This window comes from Drosophila mojavensis, unplaced genomic scaffold, assembly GCF_018153725.1.
Source record: "Drosophila mojavensis isolate 15081-1352.22 unplaced genomic scaffold, ASM1815372v1 contig_19, whole genome shotgun sequence".
NCBI lineage: Eukaryota > Metazoa > Arthropoda > Insecta > Diptera > Drosophilidae > Drosophila > Drosophila mojavensis.
This window is the reverse complement of record NW_025318726.1, coordinates 5603177-5631064: the sequence shown is the minus strand read 5'-3', so window position 1 is coordinate 5631064 and position 27888 is coordinate 5603177. Positions and strand designations below refer to the sequence as shown.

General features: G+C 41.8%; 2 protein-coding genes across 25 annotated transcripts in view; one reads left to right on the top strand and one right to left on the bottom strand.

Annotated features, from left to right (window-relative positions):
• Positions 1-27888, top strand: part of LOC6572007 (forkhead box protein P1) — a 106362-nt gene that overhangs the window by 38084 nt on the left and 40390 nt on the right. For 14 of the 22 annotated variants that reach the window (XM_044007860.1, XM_044007862.1, XM_044007861.1 and 11 more), the window contains 3 exons: positions 1806-1986; positions 4355-4399; positions 11810-11886. In XM_044007860.1, the coding sequence (XP_043863795.1) occupies positions 1806-1986; positions 4355-4399; positions 11810-11886 (303 nt within the window). Of the gene's footprint in view, positions 1-1805; positions 1987-3170; positions 3438-4354; positions 4409-11809; positions 11887-11945; positions 12044-27888 lie in introns of those variants that run through there. The other 8 variants (XM_044007865.1, XM_044007867.1, XM_044007872.1 and 5 more) reach the window with 8 other exon arrangements.
• LOC122756921 lies at positions 1633-10545 on the bottom strand. 3 transcript variants are annotated; one of them, XR_006356785.1, is made up of 3 exons: positions 2354-2390; positions 2033-2258; positions 1633-1935 (listed from the first exon to the last, which is right to left on the bottom strand). XR_006356785.1 is itself a non-coding variant. In XM_044007873.1 (2 exons), the coding sequence occupies exon 1, from the start codon at positions 7039-7041 to the stop codon at positions 6622-6624; it is 420 nt and encodes a 139-aa protein (XP_043863808.1). In that variant the 5' UTR covers positions 7042-10545; the 3' UTR covers positions 1633-1935; positions 5919-6621. The 3 variants fall into 3 exon arrangements, 1 of the variants encoding a protein (XP_043863808.1); XR_006356784.1 differs by having other exon boundaries at positions 2033-2434; XM_044007873.1 differs by lacking the exons at positions 2033-2258; positions 2354-2390 and adding an exon at positions 5919-10545.

The following is a 27888-nucleotide window of genomic DNA, read 5'->3' as shown; positions in this document are numbered from 1 at the left end:
GATATTTTCATATTATGCTTTATATCAAAATAAGCTCAACATAAAACGGGAGAATGTAGAAAGATACTTATTATTTCGGCTTTAAAAAAAAGAACGAAGAAAGCTCCAGTCGAGACTGCTCGACTACGAGATGCTCTGAGCCCTTCGAGCAGTAGCTATTTCAATAATTTTTCGCGTCTTTTTGCTTACACACACATTCATTTACACGCAAACAAGCATGGATGTACTTTTTTCATGAAACTTTCAGATTATGATGATAACATGGATATTCATGCATTTTATCGAAAATCTTTATAAAGTTATATCTCCTACATCTTTAGAGCTAGAATATCAAAATTTTAAATGTAGACTTATATCACTAACCAGAGAACACATAGACCGGACAAGTAGTGAAAGCGTTTTGCACACTTTTTTCGAGCATTAGTTATCAGACCACTTCGTATTTGCTCGGCTCCTCACTTTTAGGGTCGGGCTACGATGGTCGACTGTTGAACGTCGATGCTGAATATTTCCCTTGCTGTCTCTCTCTCTCTCTCTCGATGCTCTCTCCTCTCTCAAATATGTATATGTATGTATGCATGTGAGCACAAGTAGCAATTCACGAAAATTGAAATTTCGTCGCAGCAAGAGCCCATGTCTTCCCTTCTGAGTGAAGAGTATTCCTAACTCTTCAAGCCGTTTGCCATGCGTTTTCGTTATTATTTGTGGGAAGGGTATGAAAGCGTTGGCGCACATAATTAAAATGTTTTCGCGACGAGCATGCACACACACACTTACAGTATGCTACATGTACTATGAGCATTTGTATGCCTGTATGCGAATTTCTTGCTGCCTGTAGCAATTTTAAATCCCAGCATTTGCATTTGGTCTATCTTGTGAAGTGTTCACATACATATGTATGTATATGCATTTGATTGTATGTACGCATGGGATGCGATGCTCACAATTATGGGATATCACTTGTAGAAGCATTTGTATGCCTGTGTGCCTTTACATGTGCGTGTATGTATATCTTTGTGTGTATGCATAGGAGATGAACATTGGCGTGTGCCTTCCTCAACTTAGAATGGTGTGAACGATTTTGGCGTTTATAGTCACTTAATTAAAAATGTTGCTCTACATTAATTCTGATGTGTAATTAATTTATCTACAAAATGAATGTATCCTTACAAAAATAGCATAATTTTTGCAGAAGTTATTAATTAATCACCGCTAAATCAGCCGTTTCGCCCATTGTGCACTGCTGCCAATGCGTGTTTATGCTTGCATCCCTATGTTTTTCTCTGTGTGAGTGTGGATGTTTCTTGCGTAAGCAGAAAGACTCGAAGAATTATTTTTAAATATCAATTCTTCGAAGGGTTCAGAGGATTTCGTAGTCGAGCAGTCTCGACTACAGCTTTCTTACTTGTTTCTAGATGGCGCTGTGGCAGTGAAACTTTTTCACTTTTGCCATCACAGTTTCGAAAAGTGAGGGGGCATTGTGACTAGCGCGACGCTCGATCGAGGAGTCTCGGGTTCGACTCCAGAGCGCGGAATTTATGTTTATTTTAATTGTTTCAAAGTATTTAATTTTCCCAATTGCAACTAGTAAAAGGCGTCATATCATTAGATTTTTCAGGACATAAATATAAATATATTACACTGAGTTTTTTATTTTACTTATATTTTTAAACATATCGAAATAGAAATTTTAAACCGTACACATTTAGCATTTTTCTTAGTTTGGTTAAGGGTAGTATCTAGTCGAGGAGTCTCGACTATAGTTTTCTTACTTGTTATTAATAATTATTTATATATTTTGTTAGGAAGCTCCTGGAAATGAAATCAATTTGTGCAGTGCAACGTCTCCAATTGTGATAAATAATGTTACTCGAGCTCTTTATCGATCGCATTCTCCGATTTCCGGTAATCTTCCCATTGCTAATTCCAGTTTATCTGTTATAAAGAAAAGAAATAATGAAAAAAATACATTTTCAGTTACTGGTGGTAAGTGAATGTACATAAATAAATATTCATCAATTAGATTTCGTACTTATTGCTATTTATTTTACGAATCATTTTCTATATATCCAGATTTATCTCGTTTAAGAAATCAGTTATCTATTCTCGTTTATTGGTATCGATTAAAATCCTTTTAAGCCAGTCCGGCTACGAGATCCGCTGAACCTTCGAGTTATTATTTTGTATGCTTTTATAAATATTTCAACGTTTATACTAGCCCTAGATTATTCGGCACTAAGGGTTCTCCTTGACACGTTCTAAAAGTTTGATAAAGATGGAATGAATGGAATATCAGCTCATTGCAGAGTTCAGGGGATCTCCTAGTCGATCAGTTTCAACTAGAGCACTATACCGTGTTTTGGTTAAAAATGTGTATACCCTGAACCCATTTTCAATGGGAAATCAGGGTATAATGGTTCTGTTGAAATGTATGTAACAAGCAGAAGGAGACCTGGCAGACCCCACAAAGTATGTATATTCTTGATCAGGGCGACGAACTGAGTCGATTTAGCACTGTCCGTCCGTCCGTCTGTCCGTCTGTAAGTGTTTGAACGTGTCGATTTCAGAAGATACAAGAACTAGAGATCTCAATTTTTTTGTAAAATGTCCGTGTATACCACGCGGCTATCGAGTTTTGCTTTAAAAATGGATAACTACTCCCGATAATTTTTTTATCGATAAAAAAACTTTACCGAAAATCAGTTTTAAAATTATATCTCCTACAACTTGAAAGCTAAAGTCTCCAAATTTTTAATGTTGATTTATATGCAGAAAGACGCGAAAAATGAATGAAATAGCTATTGCTCGAAGGGTTCAGAAGATCTCGTACTCGAGCAGTCTTGACTAGAACTTTTTTACTTGTAAAGCATTATACTTTTATTCGAAAATTTACACACGATTATCGAGCTCAATAAAATCAATTTTCTCCTCGGCAGAGTACGAATTGTTTGTGCTAATAATATTCAAGTACTTTGGAGGCACTTTAATTAATGCAGATTTGAGAATTTAACAAGTGCCAATTTTCCCGCCATCAGCTAGATTGCAATTTTCCCTGCAATTGGCAGTTGAAAAAGGCCAGATCTGGCCGATAAAAGGCTAATCTGGCAGCCCTGCTTACTTGTTATACCCTTAACCACTAACCAAACAACACATAGACTAGAAATGTAGAACAATCTTTTTCAGCACCGAAAAATCTGTCTAGTAGCTACCAACAACTTCGGATTCGCTCGGCTTGGTATTTGCTGGCTAGGGTAGCACGAGGAAATTAGTGCGCTACTCTCTCTCATACTCTCTCTCTCTCTCTCTACGGTCTCTCAAATCGTCAAGCTCAGCAGCACAAAAACTGAAATTTGTTCGCGACGATCCCAGCTCTTTCCTTTTGAGTGAAGAGCATACCGAAATCTGAAAAGCGTATGCCACGCTCGTGCAAACAAACAGTAAGCGTTTCAATATTTATTTATGGGCTTGCACACCCACACTTGCACACTTAGTACATGAGCATTTGTATGACAGTGTGCGAAGCTCTTGCTGCCTGTAGCAATTTTAAAGCAGCCCAGCGTTTGCAGTTGGTCGGTCTTACGCACTGTCATAACTACTTCACAGAGATGTACTATGTATGAACATACATACATACATATGTATATAAACACATTCATATATTATTATAGCTAATCATGTTTATAAATATGTGTATATCTATAAAATACTACTAATTATATATAATTATAATTTATACACATTTTCAACCGAAAAATTTTCGTGATACACTAAAAAGTTTATTAAATGCTTTGCAATATATCGGGTTGCGACTATAAATTGCGAAAATTACTGATTAATTCATAAAGGCCTATTTGGCGAAATTTTTTGGCTATTTCATTTTCAAATAGGCCAGATCTAGCCATAATTAGGCGTGTGCGTCCATCTGTCTGTCCGACCGTCCATCCGTATGTATGAACGCCTCGATCTCAGAAGATATAAGAGCTAGAGACTTGAAATATTTTTCGCGTATATCGAGTTTCTCTTCAAAAATCGATAACCTGCCCCGATATTTTATTATCGATTAAAAACCTTATCGAAAGCTAGTTATTTAATTATATCTCCACCTTTCGAGCTCGAGCTTCCAAACTTTAAATGTAGACTTATATGCATTTTATATAATTTCGATTTTTGTTGTAATGTACCTCACACCCCTATATCCCCCCCCTCACCCACACCTTTGTAAAATGCGTATTTCAAGTACTTTGTAAATTGTGTTAAAAAATTTAGCGGATACTTTAATACTTTATTTGCTAGCAATAAAATAATTGTGGATTTAGAATACCATTGTATATAAATATTTGTAATCTTATTTTAGGTCTCCCATATATGCTAGAGAGAGCTGGTCTTGATGTACAACATGGTGAGTAAGGTATTGAAGAGTTTATTCAATTATTTGTAATGTTTTGTCTAACCATGCCACATACAGCGGCGAACTAAATTATTGGCACAGGAAGCTTTTTAAACTTAATGGCAATTTTTTTGTCTTTTTAAACGTTTTTTAATAAAACAAAAAATTACCTAAATAGAATAAGATAATTACTAAATTATAAAAATAAAAAAAATATATATATTGGAAAATGCTTCAATGCACTTAAAAAAAAATTAAATACCAAAAAAAAAAAACAAGTAAGAAAGCTCTAGTCGAGACTGCTCGACTACGAGATCCCCTGAACCCTTGGAGTAATAGCTATTTCAATAATTGTTCGCGTCTTTCAGCTTACACAAGAAACACACACACACACACGCACGCACACACAGGCATACATACACACACATACACACACACAAACATTTACATACACATACACACACAAGCATAAACACGCATGGGCGGCAGTGAGCGCTTACTATGAGAACTTAATTGTTTAATAACTTTTTTTGTGGACGTACGATCTTCATGAAACTTTTAGATTATGATAACAACATGGATATGCATATATTTGCTAAAGCATAAGTCTCTAGTATTTGAAATACGCTTTTTACAAAAGTGAGGGTGAGGGGGTGAATTTAGGGGTGGGGGGTAAATTTTAACAAAAACCGAAATTGCATAAATTGCATATAAGCATACATTACAAATTTCGAGACTCTAGCAATAAAGGTGTAGAAGATATAATTTTATAACTGGATTTCGATAGGGTTTTTTATCGATAAAAAAGAGATCGGGATGAGTTATCGATTTTTAATTATAAACTTGATATCCGCGCTGTAATTACGGACATTTAAAAAAAAATTTGAAATCTCTAGCTCTTATATCTTCTGAAATCGACGCGTTCATACATTCGGACAGACGGACGGACAGACAGACGGACAGGGCCAAATCAACTCAGCTCGTCGCCCTGATCAAGAATATATATACTTTGTGGGGTCTGCCACGCCTCCTTCTGCCTGTTACATACATTTCAACAAAACCATTATACCCTGATTTCCCATTGAAAATGAGTTCAGGGTATAAAAAAACAAGTAAGAAGACTCTAGTCGAGAGTGTTCGACTAGGAGATACCGTGAACTCTCCAAGCTGATATTCTACTTATTCTGCACTTGTTTTATGCACACATGCATAGACACGCACGCATATCACGCGCTCTGCTGTGTGGGCAATATTATGAGAATTTATTTGTTGAATAGTTTCTTTTATAAATGGACTATCTTTATGAAGCATAATAATATGGCTAAAATGTGTGTACATTCCAAAGCACAAGTCGCTAGTACTTGTAATATGTTTTTTACAAAGTGTGAGCGAAGGGGGCGTGGTATCCAAAATCTTTAAATTACAAAATATTTGTATCCAAGTTAATATCATTGACCAAAAAACACATAGATGAGACATGTAGAACAAACTTTTTCACCACCGAAAAAATGTGCATTAGGTATTACTCAACTTCGAATTTGCTCGGCACCGTCTCTTGCAGTCTCTGGAAACATGAGCATTATGTGTATTCTGCTCCGTAGGAAGTGCCGGCGATTCCTCCACGTACGGTGGTGTTTTCCTTACTCCGGGCATTTGGATGTACACGGTCGTAAATTCTGTCCGCCTAAATATTACGACGTCGTCCAGCCGGGATGCTACGTTTACCGTCGAACAATGAACCGTATGCAAACTGTAAGGCTGTTCCTGTTCCTCGTGTTGGCGGTAATAATCCCTGCCCAACCTGGGATCCCGCTGTCGTCCTCTCGCCTCCTCACGTGGGAACGGCTACGTATTGTCGCTTCTCGCGTCTTCGACGCGAGCTGAGCCTTGCTCTGACTCTTCTCCCTCGACGTTCATGAACTTCTCATCACTGCTGATTTCGATCACCTGATCCATCTTCGTGCTCTCCCTATGGATGAAGAGCTTTCAATTATACGGTTTTATTTTCGTTAATGAGCGAAGCGGCCCTCGAACTATTGCGTTAGGGTTAACGTTAGTATGGGGGTTTCTACGGGGAAGTTAGTGATCCACCAGAATGGCGGGTCTCGTAGGGCACTCTGTCGTTATCCCCAGGGGACAAAGCTGGCCGCGCCTCGTCCACCGTTTGCCCGGCCTCAACTTCCGGGATCGTGTCGACCTCCTCCTCTCCGTGATGAAAAGGTTTTAGCCTTCCTTTACCAGGGGGGAGATGAACTTGACGACCTTGTAAGGACCGTCAAATTTGGGTACCAGTTTCGCCGCAAATCCTTCTGCCGCGTTCGACAGTTGATGCTGTCGTAACAGGACCACCAGTCGCGCCGGCGCAAGTTGTAGTGTCTGCCTTGATCCTTAGAAGTCCGCTGCAGGTTGCTGCGTACTATGTCGAAGACCTCTTTCATCCTGCCCTCCTTAGCCTCGGGCTTGATTTCCCTCGTCGCCGAACCAGAAGTGACCTCGTCGTATAACACGACGGGCAAACGTGGCTTCCGCCCTATCATCAGGAATGCCGGTGTAAAGCCCGTTGAATCGGCCACACTGGAATTGACCGCCAGCGTTATCTCGTGCAATAGCTCGTCCCACGAGCTTTGATGGTCCTCGATGTATTGCGCTATCATGGTCTTCACTTTGCGATTCGTCCTTTCCGTTGGGCGGCGAGTAAGGCGCCGTGTATTGGAGTACCACACCCAAGGACTTCATGAAGGACTTGAAACTCCTACTCGTAAAATGTACGCCGTTCACGAAAACGAACGTCCTGGGCACTCCAAATCTGCTCCGGATCCGCTCCCGGAACGCCAACTGCAGCAGCGCGGCAGTGGTTTTTCTCATAACTGCTGGGGATGCGCAGCTTCCATGGGAAAATATCCTCCTCGTCCATCCGATGACCCAGATTCCGATATAACTGTCCGTTGTCCTCAACGTAATCCTGGAACTTCTCAGGCTCCCTCGCAATCCTCTCACGCATCTTCTGGATCCACCCACAAGGGGGATTGTTTTCCACGGTCTGCTGACAACTGTCTAGGTTTTGCCGGGACAGTGTGTCAGCTACTACGTGCAAGCTCCCTCGGCGATAGCGTACGTCAAACTGCTGCAACTTTAGCGCCCATCGAGCGATCCTGCCCGTGGGACTTTCTATGGAGTTGAGCCGCCTCAGCGCCAGGTGATCCGTCGAACCTGTAGCCCTCCACACCGCATCTTTCGAATCGCCCAAACGATCGCGAGACACTCCTTCTCCGTGGCCGACTAGTTGAGCTCTGAAAAGTAACTTTCGGTTGACGTAGGCTATTACCCCGCTCTTGACCCTCGGCCTCTTTTGTCAGCACCGCACTCCGGCCGTAGTCGCTGGTGTTGGTCTGCAACACAAACTTTGTCGAGAAGTCGGGATAGGCCAAGATAGGCGCGGTCGTTAACCTCTCCTTGAGTTTCCGCAATGCCTCTTCCTGCCCTTCGCCCCAGATGCACTTCTGATCCTTTTTAAGAAGCCTCGCCATCGGTTGTACTAGCGACGCGAAGTTTGGCACGAAGCGCCTATACCATGAAGCCATTTCTAAGCACTGCCGCAGCTCCTTTAGATTTGAAGGCGATGGGAGGCTCCAAATCGCCTCGACTTTCTCAGGATCGGTGCAAATACTCTCTCCGCTTATCACGTGGCCAAGATACGCCAACTTTTCCCGAAAGAAACTGCACTTCTTCCTGTTGAATTTCAATTTGGCCGCCTTCAAGCGCTGGAAAACTTCTTTCAGATTGGCTATGTACTGGTTTTTTGTCGCTCCGATTTTTTTGAATGCCGTGCATTCTCTACATCTGCCGCCATCGCGATCTGCCTATACTCGCTCTTCAGATCCAGTGTGGATATAAATCGTGCGTGTCGGAGCCTCTCCTGAATGTGATTGATCTCTGGCGGCGGCCCCTCAAATCCTCGCTCTGCTTTGTAGCTCTCGCGGGAGGCCCGGCTCCCTTTCTCTGAGCCAATTCCTTGCTTCCTTTCGTTCTATTCATCTTCGCCGCCAAGAGATCCTTCCCGGTCCCCTCCGATCTCTTCCCGGCGTCCCCTTGCTCTTCCTTTTCTTCTCGTCCGACGGCGTGCCCAAACTCGCCGTGCCCTGCGCGTCGACTGGCAATATCACGCCCGACGACCTCGTTTTCCTCTTGTCAGACGGCGCGCCTGCCAGTTGGCAATCTCACGACTGACGACCACTGGCCCTCCTTTGGTGAAGAGACGCCGAGCGAAACCAATCTTGCCCTCTGGATTGACTGCTCCTTTCTTGCGCGTCTTGCCTATTCGTCGACGACGCTTCTCCGCCATGTCTCCCACCATCCTCATCACCAACTTGGCATCGCCACAACACACTGATCCTCGACTCCACGTCGTAGTACTCGCCTCGCATCGTCTGTTGGCACATGCAGTCCTCGCTTACGAAACTGCGCGTGGCCCCAGTGTCGATCGTGGCGGTCATCTTTTAACCCCCGATCACCACCGTCGCGACGATCTTGCCCTCATCCACTCTGAGCGGGTACCTATCTTCTTCCTTATCGTTTAAACGGTGCCGCTCCGCTCCTGTGGAGGGCGCCCATGTCCATTTTCCGCGCTGTTCTGCTTGCTGCACTCCTTCGTGCTCCTGCCTCGCTGTCCACAGCGCCAGCAGAATATCACTGGCGCATTGCGACACTCTCGTGCGAAGTGTCCGGCCTGCGCGCACCTGAAGCATACTCGCCGCTGGCCCGGCCCGGATCGAGTGTCTTGAGTCATCATCCGACTCGACGCCTCCATTGGCGATGCAGCCGCTGGCGTCAACGTCTGACTCGCGGCCTGTTCTCCAAACCGGGAGTCTGGCGCCTGTGTGCGGAATGGATTGCCCTGCCTACCCTCCGCCGGCTTTGACCAAGCAGTCTTCACCGCAATCTTCTTCTCCTGTTCCCTCTGCTGACTTTGCACATTCTTGTATTCAGCTGCCATCTGCGTCAGCTGCGTGAGAGATGCGAAATCGTGCCGCCGTACATATAGCCTTTATTTCGGGGATGCGTTTTCGTAGGCCCTGTTTAACTCTTGCGCCGGGCTGTACCTAGCCTGACGCATTAGTAGTCGCAGCTTGATTAGATAATCCTTGAAGGACTCGCCTTCCCGCTGGCGACGCCCGAATCTTCCAAGAGCTCGAGGTACTGCGGCGGCAAGAAGAAGTCGAGGAATTCTTTCTTAAGTTCCAGCCAGGACACTTCCCTCAACCCGCTGGTTAGGAACCATTTGGTCGCCTTGTCAACCAGTACTTCGCTCAACGCCCTGGGCATCCGGTCTAGCTCGATGCCGTACGTGATCGCCCGCTCCTCCAGGATTTCTATAAAGTCAAGGGGAACCGACCGGCTGTCGGTTCCTCATTCCCCATTTTCGGACCTGCTCATCTACACTCCAAGGCGGGTGCCTTTCCGGCGGCGGCGAGGGTATGGGAATCCGACGGTCAGCCTTCGGTACCGTTGCGAGCACCTTGTTTTCGCCGCAACCGTAGAATTCCCACGGTCTCTCATTCCTCCGGCTCCCAGCCGCACTACTCGCCGTGGGTACGCTCAGCTTTAGCGACGCTGCCGAGAAGGGGTCGCGCTCCTGTATCTTCCGTTGGTCCGGCTCCGACTTTTGATAAGCGCGGCTGCCCATGCTCGTCGCTGCGCCTCCCAAAGAGAATCCAGACACCTTTGAGAAACGTGTCTCCCACTTAGCCAGCCGCTCCTTGATCTGCGCCGAATAGCTGCCGCCTTGAATGAACGAGGATAATCTCTTCCTCAGGTCATCGACACGGCCTTCGTCATTGAGCCCGAGGTCCCGAGCTATCACTATTAGCTCGTCCTTGCTACGCTGGTAGACCCAGCCGACGCTTAGCCCCTGATTATGGGATGTCTGTCGTTGATGTCTGGATAGTCTGCTTTTCCGCTCCGCTTACGCTATTTACTTATTCTATAGATAACTTCTTTATCCGCTTAGTCTAGTTTTCTTTTCTTTTCTCTCCTTTTTTCTCTTTTTTTTCTTTTTTCTTTTTTTCGTATTTTATTGTCTTCTCTTTTGATTTTCTTCCCTCTTTTTTAAACCCTGAACCCATTTTCAATTAAATTATCAGGGTATAATGGTTTTGTTGAAATCTATGTAACAGGCAGAAGGAGGCGTGGCAGACCCCACAAAGTATATATATTCTTGATCAGGGCGACGAGCTGAGTCGATTTGGCCCTGTCCGTCCGTCTTTCCATATGTATGAACGCGTCGATTTCAGAAGATACAAGAGCTAGAGACCTCAATTTTTTTGTAAAATGTTCGTGTATACCACGCGGATATCGAGTTTGTCTTTAAAAATAGATATCGATAAAAAACTTTATCGAAAATCAGTAACAAAGTTATATCTCCTACATCTTTGGAGCTACAGTCTCCAAATTTTAAATGTATAGTGATATGCAATTTATACAATTTCGTTTTTTGCGTGTGTGTGTATGATGTGTGTGAGTATGCTTGTGTGTTTGTATGCTTGTGTGTGTGTATGCGTGTGTGTGTGTGCGTGTGTGTGTGTGTTTTGTGTAAGCAGAAAGACGCGAAAAATTATAGAAACAGCTATTGCTCGAAAGGTTCAGGGGATCTCGTAGTCGGGCAGTCTCGACTATAGCTTTCTTACTTGTTAAAGATTCAGAATTTAATATATATATTTTTTTAAATCTATAAAAATGTTGCCTTGCGTGCTATCAATACCTATTAATTCATTTAATCGTGATAAAAGTGTGTGTACATGCTCGTCGTGAAAACATTTTCTTAATGCGCACCAACGCTTTCATACCCTTACCACAAATAATAACGAAAATGCAAACATTTTGCATGAGCATGGCAAACGATTTTAAGCGTTAGGTATACTCTTCAGACAGAAGGGAAGACATGAGTTCTTGCTGCGAAGATAATTAAGTTTTTACATACTTACATATAAATATTTGTGAGAGCAAAGAGCAGAGAGCAAAGAGAGAGAGAGAGAGAGAGGAAGAGCAAGAAAAAAGTTAAGCGTAGAGGCATCTTTTGTTCAACTTTCGACCATCTCGGACGAGCGCATAAAGCGAAATGATTGTACTTTCATATATTTTCGTAGCCCGAACTTAAAAGTGATGACGAGCCAAACAAATACGAAGTCATCTGGTGTCGGAATAATCGAAAAAAAAAAAGTCTGCAAAAAGCTTTTCACTGCGTGTCTAAGTGTTCTCTGCAAAAACGTATCATATGCTGTATACATACTATGTATACCAAATGTGACAAATTCTAAATGTGTATGCATATGTATAATAATCATTTTTGGTGCCAGCGGCGTTTTCAGTCGATATCGCCTACAACATTGTTACTTCTTTTACTGACAAATCATTCTCAATTTTCAGAAATTCAACGCAATAGGGAATTTTATAAAAATGCTGACGTGCGTCCCCCTTTTACATATGCATCTCTTATCAGACAGGTAAATTAAAACTAATAATGTTTATTAAAATCAGTTTTTAACAATTAAGACTGTTCTAGTCGAGACTGCTCCACTAGGAGAAACCCTGAACCACTTTATTTATGAGCACATACAAAAAACAAGTAAGAAAGCTCTAGTCGAGACTACTCGACTACGAGATCCCCTGAACCCTTGGAGTAATAGCCATTTCAATAATTTTTCGCGTCTTTCAGCTTACACAAGAAACACGCACACACACACACACACACACACACACACACACACACAAACACAAACACACACACATACACAAACAATTACATACATATACACACATATACAAGCATAAACACGCATGGGCGGCAGTGAGCGCTTACTATGAGAACTGAATTGCTTAATAACTTTTTTTGTGGACGTACGATGAAACTTTCAGATTATGATTATAATGGATATGCATGTAATTGCCAAAGCACAAGTCTCTAGTATTTGAAATACGCTTTTTACAAAAGTGAGGGTGAGGGGGTGAATTTAAGGGTGGGGGGTAAATTTTAACAAAAAACGAAATTGTATAAACTGCATATAAGCATACATTAAAAATTTGGAGACTCTAGCAATAAAGGTGTAGAAGATATAATTTTATAACTGGTATTCGATAAGGTTTTTTATTGATAAAAAAGATCGGGATGAGATCGATTTTTAATGATAAACTTGATATTCGCGCTGAAATTACGGACATTAAAAAAAAAAATTTGAAGTCTCTAGCTCTTATATCTTCTGAAATCGACGCGTTCATACATACGGACAGACGGACAGACGGACAGACGGACGGACAGACAGACGGACAGGGCCAAATCAACTCAGCTCGTCGCCCTGATCAAGAATATATATACTTTATGGGGTCTGCCGCGCCTCCTTCTGCCTGTTACATACATTTCAACGAAACCATTATACCCTGATTTCCCATTGAAGAAGAACGTTGCATTCGGCCGTTACCGACTGCGGAATACTCATTCACATCCCATCAACCATTTAGTAGTTAAGTTTGCCCCGCCCCCTGTGGGCGGACATATATCTACCATAGCTCGTTGGACTTGGGTGATCAACCCGAGTATATATACAAAATTTCAGATCTCTAGCATAAATAGTGTCCAAAATATAGCAGAATTTAAAAAATCACTATATCTTCAGTTCCGATTTGCCACGCCCCTAATGGGCGTAGACTTGTAATTATACCCATTCGCGAAAGTGAATCAGTATATTGGTTTTGTGGAGATACACACGAGTATGTGTTCCAAATTTCAAGTCTTTAGCTTCAATAGCGCCGAAATAGATTGCGTTCATACGGACAGACGGACAGACGGACGGACAGCAAGACGGACATTGCACAAAACCAATATACTGGTTCACTTTCGTGAATGAGTATAAACATGCACACACACATCCACACGCACGTAAAGGCACGCGGTCTGATAACTACGCAGTTAGCAGCGACTGCGCTTGGGCTGACAATTTCTTTGTAACACACACACACGCAAGCACCCACGGCTAAACACGCATGGGCTGCAGTATGCGCTTACTATGAGAATTTAATTGTTTAATAAACTTTTTAGTGGGTATATGATCTCCATGATTATGATTATAACATGATTATATTAGTCAAAGCACTAGTATTTGAAATACGCCTTTTACAAAGGCGATGGTGAGGGGGTGAATTAGAGGTGGGGTAAATTTTGACAAAACCCGAAATTGTATAAAATGCATATAGGTATACATAAAAAATTTGGAGACTAGCTTTAAAGACGTAGGTGATATAAATTTATTACTGGTTTTCGATAAGGTTTTTAATCAATAACAAAAGAACGGGGCAAGTTATCCCTATTTAAAACAAAACTCGATATGCGCGTGTTATACACGGACCTAGGAAAACAAATTTCAAGTCTCTAACTCTTATATCTTCTGAGATCGACGCGCTCAAACATACGGACAGGCGGTCGGATGGACAGACGGACAGAGCTAAATCGACTCAGCTCGTCGCCTCCTTCTGCCTGTTGCATACATGTAACAAAACCATTATACCCTGATTTCCCATTGAAAATGGGTTCAAGTCTATATGTATATATACATATGTTTATGTATTCTACCAATCCCCCTTTCGCCGCTATGCAGTTCTCCTTCTTGATCATAATCCAGTCTATGGTTAATTTTTAAATTTCATATATTTATCATCCCATTGCCACTAAAATTTTCTGTACTGAAAATCAAGGTAGCAGTGCTATTTATAACTAATCTATTGCAACAATTTTCTTCATTTATACATATACAAATAATATAAGTATATTATATAAATATTTTTTCCATATGATCGGTTTAATGCTTCAACCCCGCTCATTCACCGGCCGTACGATGACGCACTCATTGTAGAGTCCAAAACAATTGACGAAAAGAATACAGAAAATGCCAAAGTAATAGATCTATAAATATGCTTTTATAGTATATAACTTTGCCTTTCAGAGACAATGCTATGTACAGAGGCGTTGTCTTGTTTTCATTCTTGCATTCGGATATCAAATTCAATGTGGAGGAGCTCCCTGATTTATTTTCCTTAATTTTTCAAGTCTAGTGCGCAACAAAAAACAGGGCATGATCCCATTAAAATTGGAAAACATCGATAGCTGCTGCTATCATCATCGCATCATTGCAGCTAGAATCTTCAAATTACATACAAATATATATTTATATACATATATTGTATACCGGCTTCAAGCTAGCAGCAGATCAGCGCGATTTTCCTATACATATGCACACACACAGCTGCTAAAATAGAATAGCTTAATAAGAGAGCGTCATCAGACAAAACTACAGTACGGAAAGTCCAGAAATCAATCGAAATTCTAAGAATGTGAGAAAAGGCGCGCTTCTGTCTGTACGCATAGAATAGACGATGAGTGTGTGCACATGTATAGTAAAATCGCGCTGATCTGCTGCTAGCTTGAAGCCGGTATCCAATGTATGGATATAAATATATAATAAAAATCAAAATTGTATAAATTATATATGTATGTAATTTGAATGCAATAGCTATCGATGATTTTCCAATTTTAATGGCATCGTGCCGTGTTTTTTGCTGGGCACTAGACTTGAAAATTGCACTATATACTCTGGTTGAAAGCGTTTGGGCTGTGAATGAGTCTTCTGCAATCGGTATCGCCCGACTGCAACGTTCTTACTTGTTTTATATTCGTTTATTGACAATTTTATTATGCTACTAGTTGCAAGTTGACTGGTGGCTCGGATAGCGCGCGATGCTTGCGGGACGGCCGTAAAGCATTGCTTCGCAAGCACTGGTACAGCTCGTCTTCTTATTCGCTCGACTCTGCGGAGATCCATCATCACTGTGGCCGCGAAGGTGCTTGTTAGTTCCCAAGCTTCCTCCGATTCCAGCATGGCGTTGACTATGTTGTCCGCTCTGATGGAGTGGCCCAGTGCCTCTTCTAGACGACGCCTCTCCTCCAGGAACCGTCCACATATGAAAAGAATGTGGTTGGCGTCTTCCACATGCCCTCGCCCGCACCAGGGGCACTCGTCAGTTTCCTCGTGACCAAAGCGCTTCAAATAGCTCCGAAAGCATCCATGGCCCGAGACGATCTGCGAAAGATAGAAGTTTATTTATTTATTTATTTTATTTATTTATTTATTTTCTTAAAGCTATTGACAAAAACGGGAGTCAATTAAATTAAAAAAAGCCTAAACTAAGTACAGAATAAAAATTCAATAGTACACCGACCCGATGGAGGTATTTTATTTGCCAGTCTGGCCAGCTATGCCCACGTCTCACAGCCAAATATGGTCAGTGATACTAATCAAGCTATAAAAAGAAAGTGTTAGTAAGAAAACTTAAAAAAATATATTAAATGTAGATTTATTAACTATATCTAACACAATATTTAAAATAATTCTTAACAAAAAAATAAATAAACAAAAAAATTAAAAACAAGTAAGAAAACTGTAGTCGAGAGTGCTCGACTAGATACTACCCTGAACCCAACTAATAACAAGTAAGAACGTTGCAGTCGGGCGTTACCGACTGCGGAATACTCATTCACATCCCATCAACAATTTAGTAGTTAAGTTTCGCTCTAATACTGTAGAATATACAGGCTTTTCCGATTTGCCACGCCCCTACTGGGCGTAGACACCTCATTTTTGGTCAGTTTCTAGAACGAGATAACAGTACCCTAACTGCAAAGTTTGAATGCTTACTCTCAAAAAAAGTGAAAATTACAGGGTATTTTTCGGTATGCCACGCCCCTAAAGAGGCGTAAAAATTATATCGATAGAGGAGGCTACCAGTAACTCAACTATCTAAATTTGAAGCTTCTAGCTATTATACTTTAGAAGATATACATTTTTGCGGTTTGCCACGCCCCCTGCGGGCGGACATATATCCGACAAAGCTTTTTGGTCTTGGGTGATCAGCCCGAGTATATATACAAAATTTGAGATCTCTGGCATCAATAGTGTCCAAAAAATAGCAGAATTTGAAAAATCATTATATCTTCAGGTCCGATTTGCCACGCCCCTAATGGGTGTAGACTTATAATTTTAATTTTAGACATTATAGAATCATAACATTAGCTGACATGCAAAATTTCAGCATTCTAGGTTTACAACTTTAGGAGATACAGTTTTATCCGATTTGCCACGCCCCCAATGGGCGGAGATATATCCGCCATAGCTTGTGATCTTGGGTTGTCGACGCGGACCTACATACCAAATTTCAGCTTTCTAGCTCTTCAACTTATATGATTTCTGGTATATCGGAAAATGCATTTTCCGATTTGCCACGCCCCTAGTGGGCGGAAATCGGAGATATACACGAGTATGTGCTCCAAATTTCAAGTCTCTAGCTTCAATAGCGCCGAAATAGATTGCGTTCATACGGACAGACGGACAGACGGACAGACGGACGGACGGACAGACGGACGGACAGCAAGACGGACAGCAAGACGGACATTGCACAAAACCAATATACTGATTCACTTTCGTGAATGAGTATAAAAATGCCCATTTACTATGGCTAAAATTACAATTTCGATGTATTTAAAAATATAAATTAAATAGAAAACTCATTTATGAAAATATACAAATATTTTGAAGCAATTAAAAAAATTAATATCCGTTGCACCGATCGGGTTTCGAACCGCGACTTCTCGATCGAGCGTCATGCCGCTAATACACTACGCCACCTCACTTCTAAAAGCTTTGCAGGCAAAACTCGAATAGATTCACTGCTGCAGCGCCATCTACCAAAACTAAACCAAACTAACTGCTGATGTGATTCTAATAATCTGCTAGAATAACCAAACTTTTAAAAACGCACATTTGGTATGGTTAAAATTTCAATTTCGGTGTATTGAAAAATATAAATTAAATAGAAAACTCATTTATGAAAATATAAAAATATTTTGAAACAATTACAAAAATTAACATCAGTTGCACCGATCGGTATTCGAACCCGCGACCTTTCGATCAAGTGTCACGCAGCTACTAACTACACCACCTCACTTCCGCGAGCTACGATGGCAAAACTCGAATAGATTCACTGTTGCAGCGCCATCTAGCAAAACTAAACCAAACTAACAGCTGATGTGATTCAAAGAATGTTCTAGAAGAAGTTTGAATGTATGTGTGCACACGCATACGATGCTGTTGTAGCTTCTGCACGTGCGTTTGTTAATTGGCCAAATATTTGATGATTTTTAATTAATTTTGGACTGAACGGAATTTAATGAAACTTTCAGCATATGATCTACATATTGTATTGAATATTTGAGAAATTAAAAAAAATGAAAAATCATTCACAATTAGCTATAGTGGCATCTGACTTGAACTTGAATGTTTTTACTCGATAAAAACATAACGGGATGATTTATCGAATTTTAAAAGCAAACTCGACGTCCGCGCTGTATATACCAGAGCTTGCAAATGAGAGTTGAGCTTTTTTTCGTTTATTCTTTTTCTCGCATCATACCCAAAAAAATTGTGCAGACACGTCTCTCTCTGAGCGTCACTCTCTGTTTTCTTTAGCATCTGTTTCGCTCAGACGCAATGCGATCACTCATTCGTGTGACGCTCTCACATGAGTGTCGCGTAAAACTAACACGATTTTCCCTCACACAAAGCCTCTCAGCAAAAAACACTTTGACTAACAAACTCAGCAGAAAATGTTTTTGCCTTCGTGTGCATGTAAATACACGCATACATACATACAAAAAGAACGCAGCAATCGCGCGTGATTACCCATACAAACGCCACTTACCGTTACTTCATTTAACTCAAGCAAACGATCAGTGTTTGACTTAAGGAAACGAAAACAGAAATAACTGTCTCCCTCAGAGCGCTAGCGAGCTAAGCATGACGCGACAAAAACAGTTTCTGTCTGAGTGTTTTTGACTGTATAACTGAAAGACACTTTTTTGCAGACAACGAAAAAGTGTTAACAGTTATTTGCGAGCTATGGTATATACGGTCCTTTAAAAAAAAAATTGAAGTCTCTAGCTCTTATATCTTCTGAGATCGACGCGTTCATACATACGGACGGACGGACGGACAGACAGACGGACAGGGCCAAATCGACTTAGCTCGTTGCCATGATCAAGAATATATATACTTTGTTGGGTCTGCCACGCCTCCTTCTCCCTGTTACATACATTTCAACAAAACCATTATACCCTGATTTCCCATTGAAAATGGGTTCAGGGTATAAAAAGAAAAAGGAAGGTATTAAAAGAAGTTGCAAGAAAAGTTAATACAAAGAATAAGAAATTATAAAAAGAAAAGAATAAGGGAAGAGCCGAAATAGAATATATGTAGGATAGAATTGAGAAATCACTACACAACATTGGCAATAAAAATGTATATGCTTATGCCTGGGCATTGTGAGTAATTTCTCTAAGATAAGCTAGAAGTAAACTTTTTTTTTTTAGGAATAGAGAGCTCTAAGGAAAAAACGTGATAATATTTATTAAAATTAACGCAAAGAACATGAAACGCACTGTGCAAAGAATAATCCCTTGTGCACACAGGTAAATGAAGCGGACGATAATGTCTAGTTGCTCGGGACGGAACCGAAAAATTTAGACGACCCAACAAAGAGGACGAATCAATATCACCACTAATCAATTTATGCAGAAAAACAATTCCTAAAATTGTTCTGCGATTGGTTAGCGATGGAAGATCAACAAGCTGGAGCCTACTATGATATGACGGTAATCGTAAATTACTGTCCCATCTAAGGTCTCTTAAGGCAAAGAGAAGAAACTGTTTTTGGACCGATTCGATACGATCCTGATACAGTTTATGCTGCGGAGACCATACAACAAAGCAATACTCAAAGATAGGACGCACAAGCGAAGTGAATAATTGCTTTGTAGTAAAAGGATCTTTAAATTCCTTAGACCAACGTTTAATAAAGCCAAGCACACTTTTGGCCTCATTAATGATGGTAGAAATATGAAGATTAAAGTTAAGTTTACAGTCAAAGAACACACCAAGATCTTTGACAGTAAAGATGCGTCGTAAGGAAATATTGCTGATTTTATAATCAACAATTAGAGGAACGGTACGACTGAAGGTCATTATCATACACTTTGAGCAGTTTAAGTCCAGCTGGTTTGCCACACACCAAAGTTGAAATGAATTTAGGTTATCTTGAAGGTGATGATGTCCATTTGCGCTGGAGTATGGAAGGCAAAGTTTTACATCATCAGCATACATAAATATAGTAGAATACGAGATACAACTAGGAAGGTCATTTATAAAAAGGGAAAAAAGCAATGTACCCAAATGGCTTCCCTGAGGTACACCAGACGAAACAAAGATAAGTTTAAACATATGTAGCTGTTCTCAGCGAGACTCTTTGGGTTCTACCCATTAAATAGGAAATCCAAGACAAAAGTCTAGGTGAAAATCCTAAGTGTTCAAGCTTAAGAATTAGTATGTGATGATGTACTGAGTCAAATGCTTTACTGAAGTCAGTATAAATAACATCAGTTTGCATTTTTTTTTAGAGAAACTATCATTAACAAACGAAGTGAACTCAAGTAACTTAGAGGACGTTGATCGATTTTGAACAAAACCTTGTTGAGATGGTCTTTTAATGTTTCTCAAGTTCGAAAGAGTCTTGGTAAACCATGTTGGCTTATTCGAATCTGACGAATTACGGCAGAGAGGGACACTAACATCCAGAATAGAGTTTAAGGTAGAATAAAAAACGATGCTGCCAAATTAATATCAACCGACTTATATAAAATAGACCAGTCTGTTGAATTAATTAATTCGTTAAGCAAAACAAAATTGCATTTACGATAACAGCGACTAAATTTGGAAGGCATTGAAGTATTAGTGGGAGGATTATCAACATTTAATAAAACCTCTAAAGTGGGGTGATGTATATCCTCAGGTAAGCAGAAAGGAGTTGATCTCGCGACATTAATGAGCGAATCATGATTAACAAACACAAGATCTAGAGTGCGATTTAGATGGTTTAAAATAGAGTTCATCTGAAAGATAGACAGGTTAAACAATTCATCAAAAAGATAGTGATCAATTGTCGGAATAAAGTAATTTTAATTACAACTTGATGACCCAGAAATGTTCGGAATATTAAAGTCACCCAACACAAGAAGCAAGTCTCTATCATTTACATGCTCATAAACTTCTTTAATACAATTAATATGTTGAGCATAAACTTTTACATCAGAAGAGGGAGGTATATAAGAACATGTGATAAATAATGAGCACGATTGGAGAGTTAATTTAACCCCTATAATCTCCGCATCATGAAGGGACGAAAAGGTAAACGATTCAGAGCGGATAATAGATTTAACAGCAATTAACACCCCACCCCCTCTGCGAACCGAACGATCGAGTCTATAAGTAGTGAAATTACCTGAAAGGATTTCACTATTATGAATATTATTACTTAGCCAGGTTTCGGTGAATGCAATAATATCATGGTGTACACTGAAACTGTGCAAGAATAGATTTATAAGTTTAGAATTTAAGCCACGTACATTTTGATAGATAAGAGACAGCTGAGAAGAAGATTGAAAAATTTTTAGTTTTTTGGCACAATGCTAGATGAAGATTGCGCCGACGGTAAATTTACTGAAATAGGAGTCGATCTGTTACGATTTTTAGGTTTGAACTCATGAGCAACTACATGAGGTGGCCAGAAATTAGAATTACATAAAGTTTTAAAATATTCTACAGGCACACTAATCTTGAAATATGCAATTTCTCGCGGAGTTGCGAAACTAAACTTCGATATAAAAACATTAGCCGAAGTCTTGCTTGCAATAAAAGCAGATACTGCCTCACATGTCGTATCAGATGAAAGCCTAGATAAAAATATTTGCTTTCGAGGAGAGACGACAGATAAGGTGATGCCCGGAGTGGCTGACTTATTGTCACTCTTTGTTTTAGCAACAATAGAAGTAGTAACCAAATTTGGGACAGGGGCTTGAGTTTCAATAGAAGCCTCAATAGGAGAAACAGATATGGGACAAGGTGAAGGAGGATCTAGAGAATTGGGAGCCGACGACAAAAAAGAAGCGCAAGGTGAGGGAGGAGCAAGCGAATTAGGTGACGGTACTATTACAGAAAGAGTTACCGACAACAAAGGAGTCTCCAAGTGAGAGAGAGGACTTTCAAAGCCATACTGATTTAATATTTCTTCAGCAGCAGCCATGTCACTGGTCAACTGCATAGAAATCTTCTTCAGTTTTAAAAATTGAGCCCTCACAGCACTATACATTTTAGAAAAGTTTATCTGTTTTTCCAAGCAAATCGGACAAGACCAGCGTACGCCTCCACTACCAGCTTTAGTAGTAGACATAATCTTGTCACATTCACGCCCAGTAAGACCTGCACACTTAGTATGCATCATGTTATCAAACAGCCAGCAACTTATAAATTGCGCTTGTGCAGAATCAACTGTCTGCCTGAAAGTGCAAGCTTTTTTGCAGCAACTCATATTGGCAATTGGGATGGATCACAAAATTACTGAATGTAAACAGAAATGTAAAAACCAAGAGAGGTATAAATGTGTTGAGAGCGAGTCCAACAACAAACAGCCGTTACAGAGCGCAACGAAAATATATGTTGAGAGAGCGAGTCAACAACAAAAACGGCCGTTACAGAGCGGATCAAAAGTCCACAGCGAGAGAGTATACTTGCACAGCACAAAAATCAAAGATTCAAGAGAGGCAAATACAACGATAGTAGATAGTGAGAGCAAATTATACACACACTCACACTAACAAACTTAGAAAGAGTGAACTGGGGAGAGCGCCAACAAATAGAAACACTAAAGCAAAAATGCAAATAATGAAACTAATGAACCGACGCCGCACACAAAACTTCACAAATTAAAAAAGTAAATTATTAACAAGTAAGAAAGCTCTAGTCGAGACTACTCGACTACGAGATCCCCTGAACCCTTGGAGTGATAGCTATTTCAATAATTTTTCGCGTCTTTCAGCTTACACAAGAAACACGCACACACACACACACACACACACACATACACACACGCACGCACGCACGCAGAGGCAATTAGGGTGGAGTTGAAGGATAGCTCACTCCCCATTGAGGCTATCAAATCGCTTCGGCCAGCTTTTGGTGGACAGCAAAGAGCTACGGTTGCTCTTCCAATTGGGAAAGCTAAAACTCTGCTCGAGCTGTCCAAAATTAGAATAGGATGGGTAGTTTGCCGTATCCGAGCCGTGGAGCAGCCTAAACGCTGTTTCAAGTGCCTCGATTACGGTCATATGGCAGCAAACCGCGGCAGCGACTGTGACTTAAAGGGCGCCTGTTTCAGGTGTGGAGAAATGGGTCACAGTGCCAAAGCATGCACCAAGCCACCAAAATGTAGCCTCTGCATCCGGAAAGGTGAAAAGCAGACGGACCATTCAGCAGGCAGCTTCAAGTGCCCATCTTACCGTGAAGCTGCTCGTAAAATGAAATGTTAAGGTTTTTGCAGCTTAACTTAAATCATTGTGTTGCTGCCCAAGATCTTCTAGAGCAGACCATTAGGGAAAAATGTATAGATGTAGCTTTTCTCAGTGAGCCTCACCACTGTAGAACCAGCTGCCCTAGGACATGGTCAACAGACGTTAATGGCAAAGCTGCGTTGTGGGTATGCGGCAACTCAACGAACGTACTTTCGAATGTTAAGTCATTCAATGGGTTCGTACGTGGCCGATATGGTAGCTTGTGGCTTTACAGTTGCTATCTGGCCCCCAGCATGCAGCTCAGTGAATTCACGACGGTGCTCGACGAGCTTGCCGAGGATGCTAGGGGTCGGAAGGCCATTATAGCTGGAGATTTTAACTCCTGGGCGCTAGAATGGGGTAGCCCAACAACAAATGCCAGAGGTCGTATCCTACTGGAGATCTTCGCGACACTAGATGTTGCACTGCTCAACACTGGCCATGAGTACACCTTCAGTCGGGCGGGATACGGGTCTGTTATCGACATTACTTTTGTCACTTCATCCCTCTTTCGGGGAGCAACATGGAGCCATTGCGATAGCTATACAGGCAGCGATCATACGGCACTTCTGTTCACAATAGGTGAGCCACCTGCCAGGGCGTCAACATTGTGGAGGGAGTCGTATCGGCTAGATACTTTTGATCCCGCGGTCTTTTCAGAGGCCATTCAGTCTCTGGGTACAATTGGTAATGCTGAGGCCAGAGCATGCCAAATGGTAGCCCAAATACAGAGTGCCTGCAATAGCAGCATGTTACGCCGCAAGCAGTTCACGCGACAACATGAGCCTACGTATTGGTGGAATACGCAAATAGGTGACATTCGTCGCAAATGCATCCAGGCGAGAAGAAGCTACCAACGGGCTCGCGGTAGGCCAACGTTTCTTGAGAAACAGTTAGCTTACCAGGCAGCTAGAAGACAGCTGAAGAAGGCCATTCGGGCAAGCAAAAGAGAATGTTTTTTACAGTTGTGCGACTCAGCCGAATATGACCCTTGGGGCAGGGCATATAAGATAGTAGTTAAAAGACTATACGCAGGTAGACAGGTGCAGCCTACGGATCGTCTGGAGCTTAAATCGATTGTGGAAACACTCTTTCCAGAAAGTTTAAGCTCCATTCACGCCCCTGAGTCCGAGTCTGCTGATCAGGGCTCAACAAGCACTGAAATTGCTGAAATTGTTTTAGTTACAGAGGAAGAAATATCAGTAGTTCTCCGAGGTCTTAGAACCAACACAGCTCCGGGGCCGGACGGGATCCCAAATCGTGCGCTAAAGCTAGCCCTCGCCTTGCACCCAAGTACGTTCGCCGAATTATTTAACGAATGCCTGATCCAAGAGACGTTCCCGGCAAAATGGAAAGCCCAGAATCTGGTATTGCTACCCAAGGCTGGCAAACCACCAGATGAGCCATCTTCGTACAGACCGATCTGTCTCTTAGACACCATGGGAAAGGTGTTTGAGAAACTGATCTGCTCTAGGCTGGAGACTGCGATTGCAAGCGCCGGAGGCCTGTCACCAAACCAATTTGGATTCCGGAAGGCCCGGTCAACAACGGACGCGCTTAACAGAGTTGTTGGTCTGGCCACTTCCGCTATTCAAGGCACCAGATGGAGGCACGGGACGAAGGAATACTGTATCATCGCGACCCTGGATGTAAGGAATGCCTTCAACACAGCTAGTTGGGATATGATACTGAATGCGCTGTCACAATATAATATCCCTAAATATCTAAGAGAGATAATAAAGAGCTACTTCAGAGGAAGAACACTGGTATACAACACGAGTGAGGGTCCCCAAACTCATACAGTGTCAGCTGGAGTACCCCAAGGCTCAGTGCTGGGGCCTCTCCTATGGAACATCATGTACGACGGCGTACTGCGCTTGGAACTACCAGCAGGCGCGCACACCATTGGCTTTGCTGATGATGTAGCAGTCGTAGCCATAGGAAAGGAGCTCAAAGATACAGAGGATATGTGCAGCGAAAGTATCAAACGCATACGAAGCTGGTTGACAGGAGCTGGGCTCGAGCTAGCGGCACACAAGACCGAAGTGGTACTAGTCAGCAGTCGCAAAAGAGTGGAAACTGCCAATGTAAAGATCGGCAGCGTCACCATTGCGTCAAAGAGGGCGATAAGATATCTTGGTGTCATGATAGACACAAGATTAACTTTCCGCGAGCACTTAGAATATGTGCATAAAAAGGCAGCTGATTCTTGTAGAGCTCTCTCGAGAATCATGCTTAACACGCGGGGACCTAAACAGCAACGACGTCTCCTCCTAATGAGCGTCATTAGGTCCGTCATCCTCTACGCTGCGCCAATATGGTCAAGAGCGATGGCAACGCCGAGCTACAGCCGGGGCATTTGCGCGATCTACAGACTGAGCACAATCAGAGTCAGCTGCGCTTTCAGGACAATCTCCGATGATGCGGCGCTTGTCATAGCCGGCATGGTGCCACTGGAGTACCTGGTCGCCGAAGCCGTGGAGCGGAATTCGCACGCGCCTGTGCGACACAACGTTATCAGGGCGAACAGCATTGCACGATGGCAAAGAAAGTGGAATAGCTCAGCTAATGGGCGGTGAACGCACAACCTCATCCCGGAGCTCGAACCATGGGTTAACTGCAAACACGGCGAGGTTAACTTCTATACTTCGCAGATCCTCTCGGGCCATGGATGCTTTCGGAGCTACTTGAAGCGCTTTGGTCACGAGGAAACTGATGAGTGCTTCTGATGCGGGCGAGGGCATGTGGATGACGCCAACCACATCCTTTTCGTATGTGGACGGTTCCTGGAGGAGAGGCGTCGTCTGGAAGAGACATCGGGCCGCTCCATCAGAGCGGGCAACATAGTCAACGCCATGCTGGGAATCGGAGGAAGCTTGGGAACTAACAAGCACCTTCGCGGCCACAGAATAAGAAGACGAGCTGTCCCAGGCTAAGGTAGCATATAGTGCTTGCGAAGCAATGCTTTACGGCCGTCCCGCAAGCATCGCGCGCTATCCGAGCCACCACACAACTTGCAACTTGTAATATGATAAGATTGTCAATAAACGAAAAAAAAAAAAATAAATAAATAAAAAAAAAACACGCACACACACAGAGATACGCACGCACGCATAAACACTCATTGACTGCAGTGGTGGCTTACAATAGGAACCTAATTGTTCAATAACTTTTCTTGTGGATGTACTTTCTTCATGAAACTTTCAGATTATGATTATAACATGGATATGCATGGAAATACGCCTTTTAAAAATGTGATGGTGAGGGGGTGAATTAGGGGTGGGGGGTGAATTTTGACACAAACCGAAATTGTATAAAATGCATAGCTTTAAAGATGTAGGAGATATAAATTTATTACTGGTTTTCGATAATGTTTTTAATCGATAACAAAATAACGGGGCAAGTTATCGATATTTAAAGCAAAACTCGATATGCGCGTGCTATACACGGACCTAGGAAAACAAATTTGAAGTCTCTAGCTCTTATATCTTATGAGATCGACGCGTTCAAACATACGGACAGACGGACGGACGGACGGACATAGCTAAATCGACTCAGCTCGTCGCCCTGATCAAGAATATATATACTTTATGGGGTCTGCCACGCCTCCTTCTGCCTGTTACATACATTTAACAAAACCATTATACCCCGATTTCCCATTGAAAAAGGGTTCAGGGTATAACAAGTAAGAAGTGCAGAATACTCATTCACATCCCATTCGCAATTTAGAAGCTACGTTTAGCTCTAATACTGTAGAAATAATTTGTAGAAATAACCCACATATTTCTAAAAGGCGTCTTTCAAATACTAGAGACTTGTGCTTTAGCACATGCTCGCATTACAATGTTATGACCACGATCTACAAATTTCATGGGGATAGTCCATCGACAAGAAAAGTTATTAAGTTCCCATAGTAAGCCCACACTGCACTCCATGCGTGTTTATGCGTGCATGCCTATGTATGTGTTTTTTGTCTAAGCAGAAAGACGTAAAATATAAATTCTTAGAAGGGTTCAGGGGATATTGTAGTCGAGCAGTCTCGATTAGAGCTTTTTTACTTGTTATACTCATTCACCAAAGTGAAATGACTATATTGGTTTTATGTAATGTCCGTCCGTCTCTCCGTATTAACGCAATTTATTTCGGAGCTAGAGACTTGAAATTTGGAACACATACTCGGGTACATCTCCGATTTATAAAGTGTTAATTTTTTCCCGATACGCTCACTAGGGGCGTGGAAAATCGCAAAATGCCTTTTCCAATATGCCAGAAATCATAGCTGAAGAGCTAGAAAGTTGAAATTCGGAATGTGGAAATCATAGTTGAAGAGCTAGAAAGCTGAAATTCGGAATGTAGATCCGCGACGACCTCCCAATACCATGAGCTATGGCGGATATAACTACGCCCATTAGGGGCGTAGCAAATCGGATAAAACTGTAACTCATAGAGTTTCACGGCTAAACGCCTAAATTTTGCACGTGAGCTAATGTTATTATTCCAAAAAGATTAATGAAAATCTGAAATGTTTACGCCCACTAAAGACGTGGACCTGAAGATATAGTGATTTTCCAATTCTGCTATATTTTAGGCAGTATTGATATTAGAGACCTGAAATATGATATATATACTCGGTCTTGGTGGGTCAACCAAAGAGCTAAGACGGACATATGTCCGCCCACAGGGGACGTGGCAAACCGCAAAAGTTCTATAAACTGACCAAAAATGAGGTGTCTACGCCCAGTAGAAGCGTGGCAAATCGAGAAAAACTGAATTTTCTACAATATTAGACCTAAACTTAGCTACTAAATTGGTGATGGGATGTGAATGAGTACTCCGGAGTCGGTAACGCCCGGCTGCAACGTTCTTGTTATACCCTGAACCCATTGAAAATGGGAAATCAGGGTATAATGGTTTTGTTAAAAGTATGTAACAGGCAGAAGGAGGCGTGGCAGACCCCACAAAGTATATA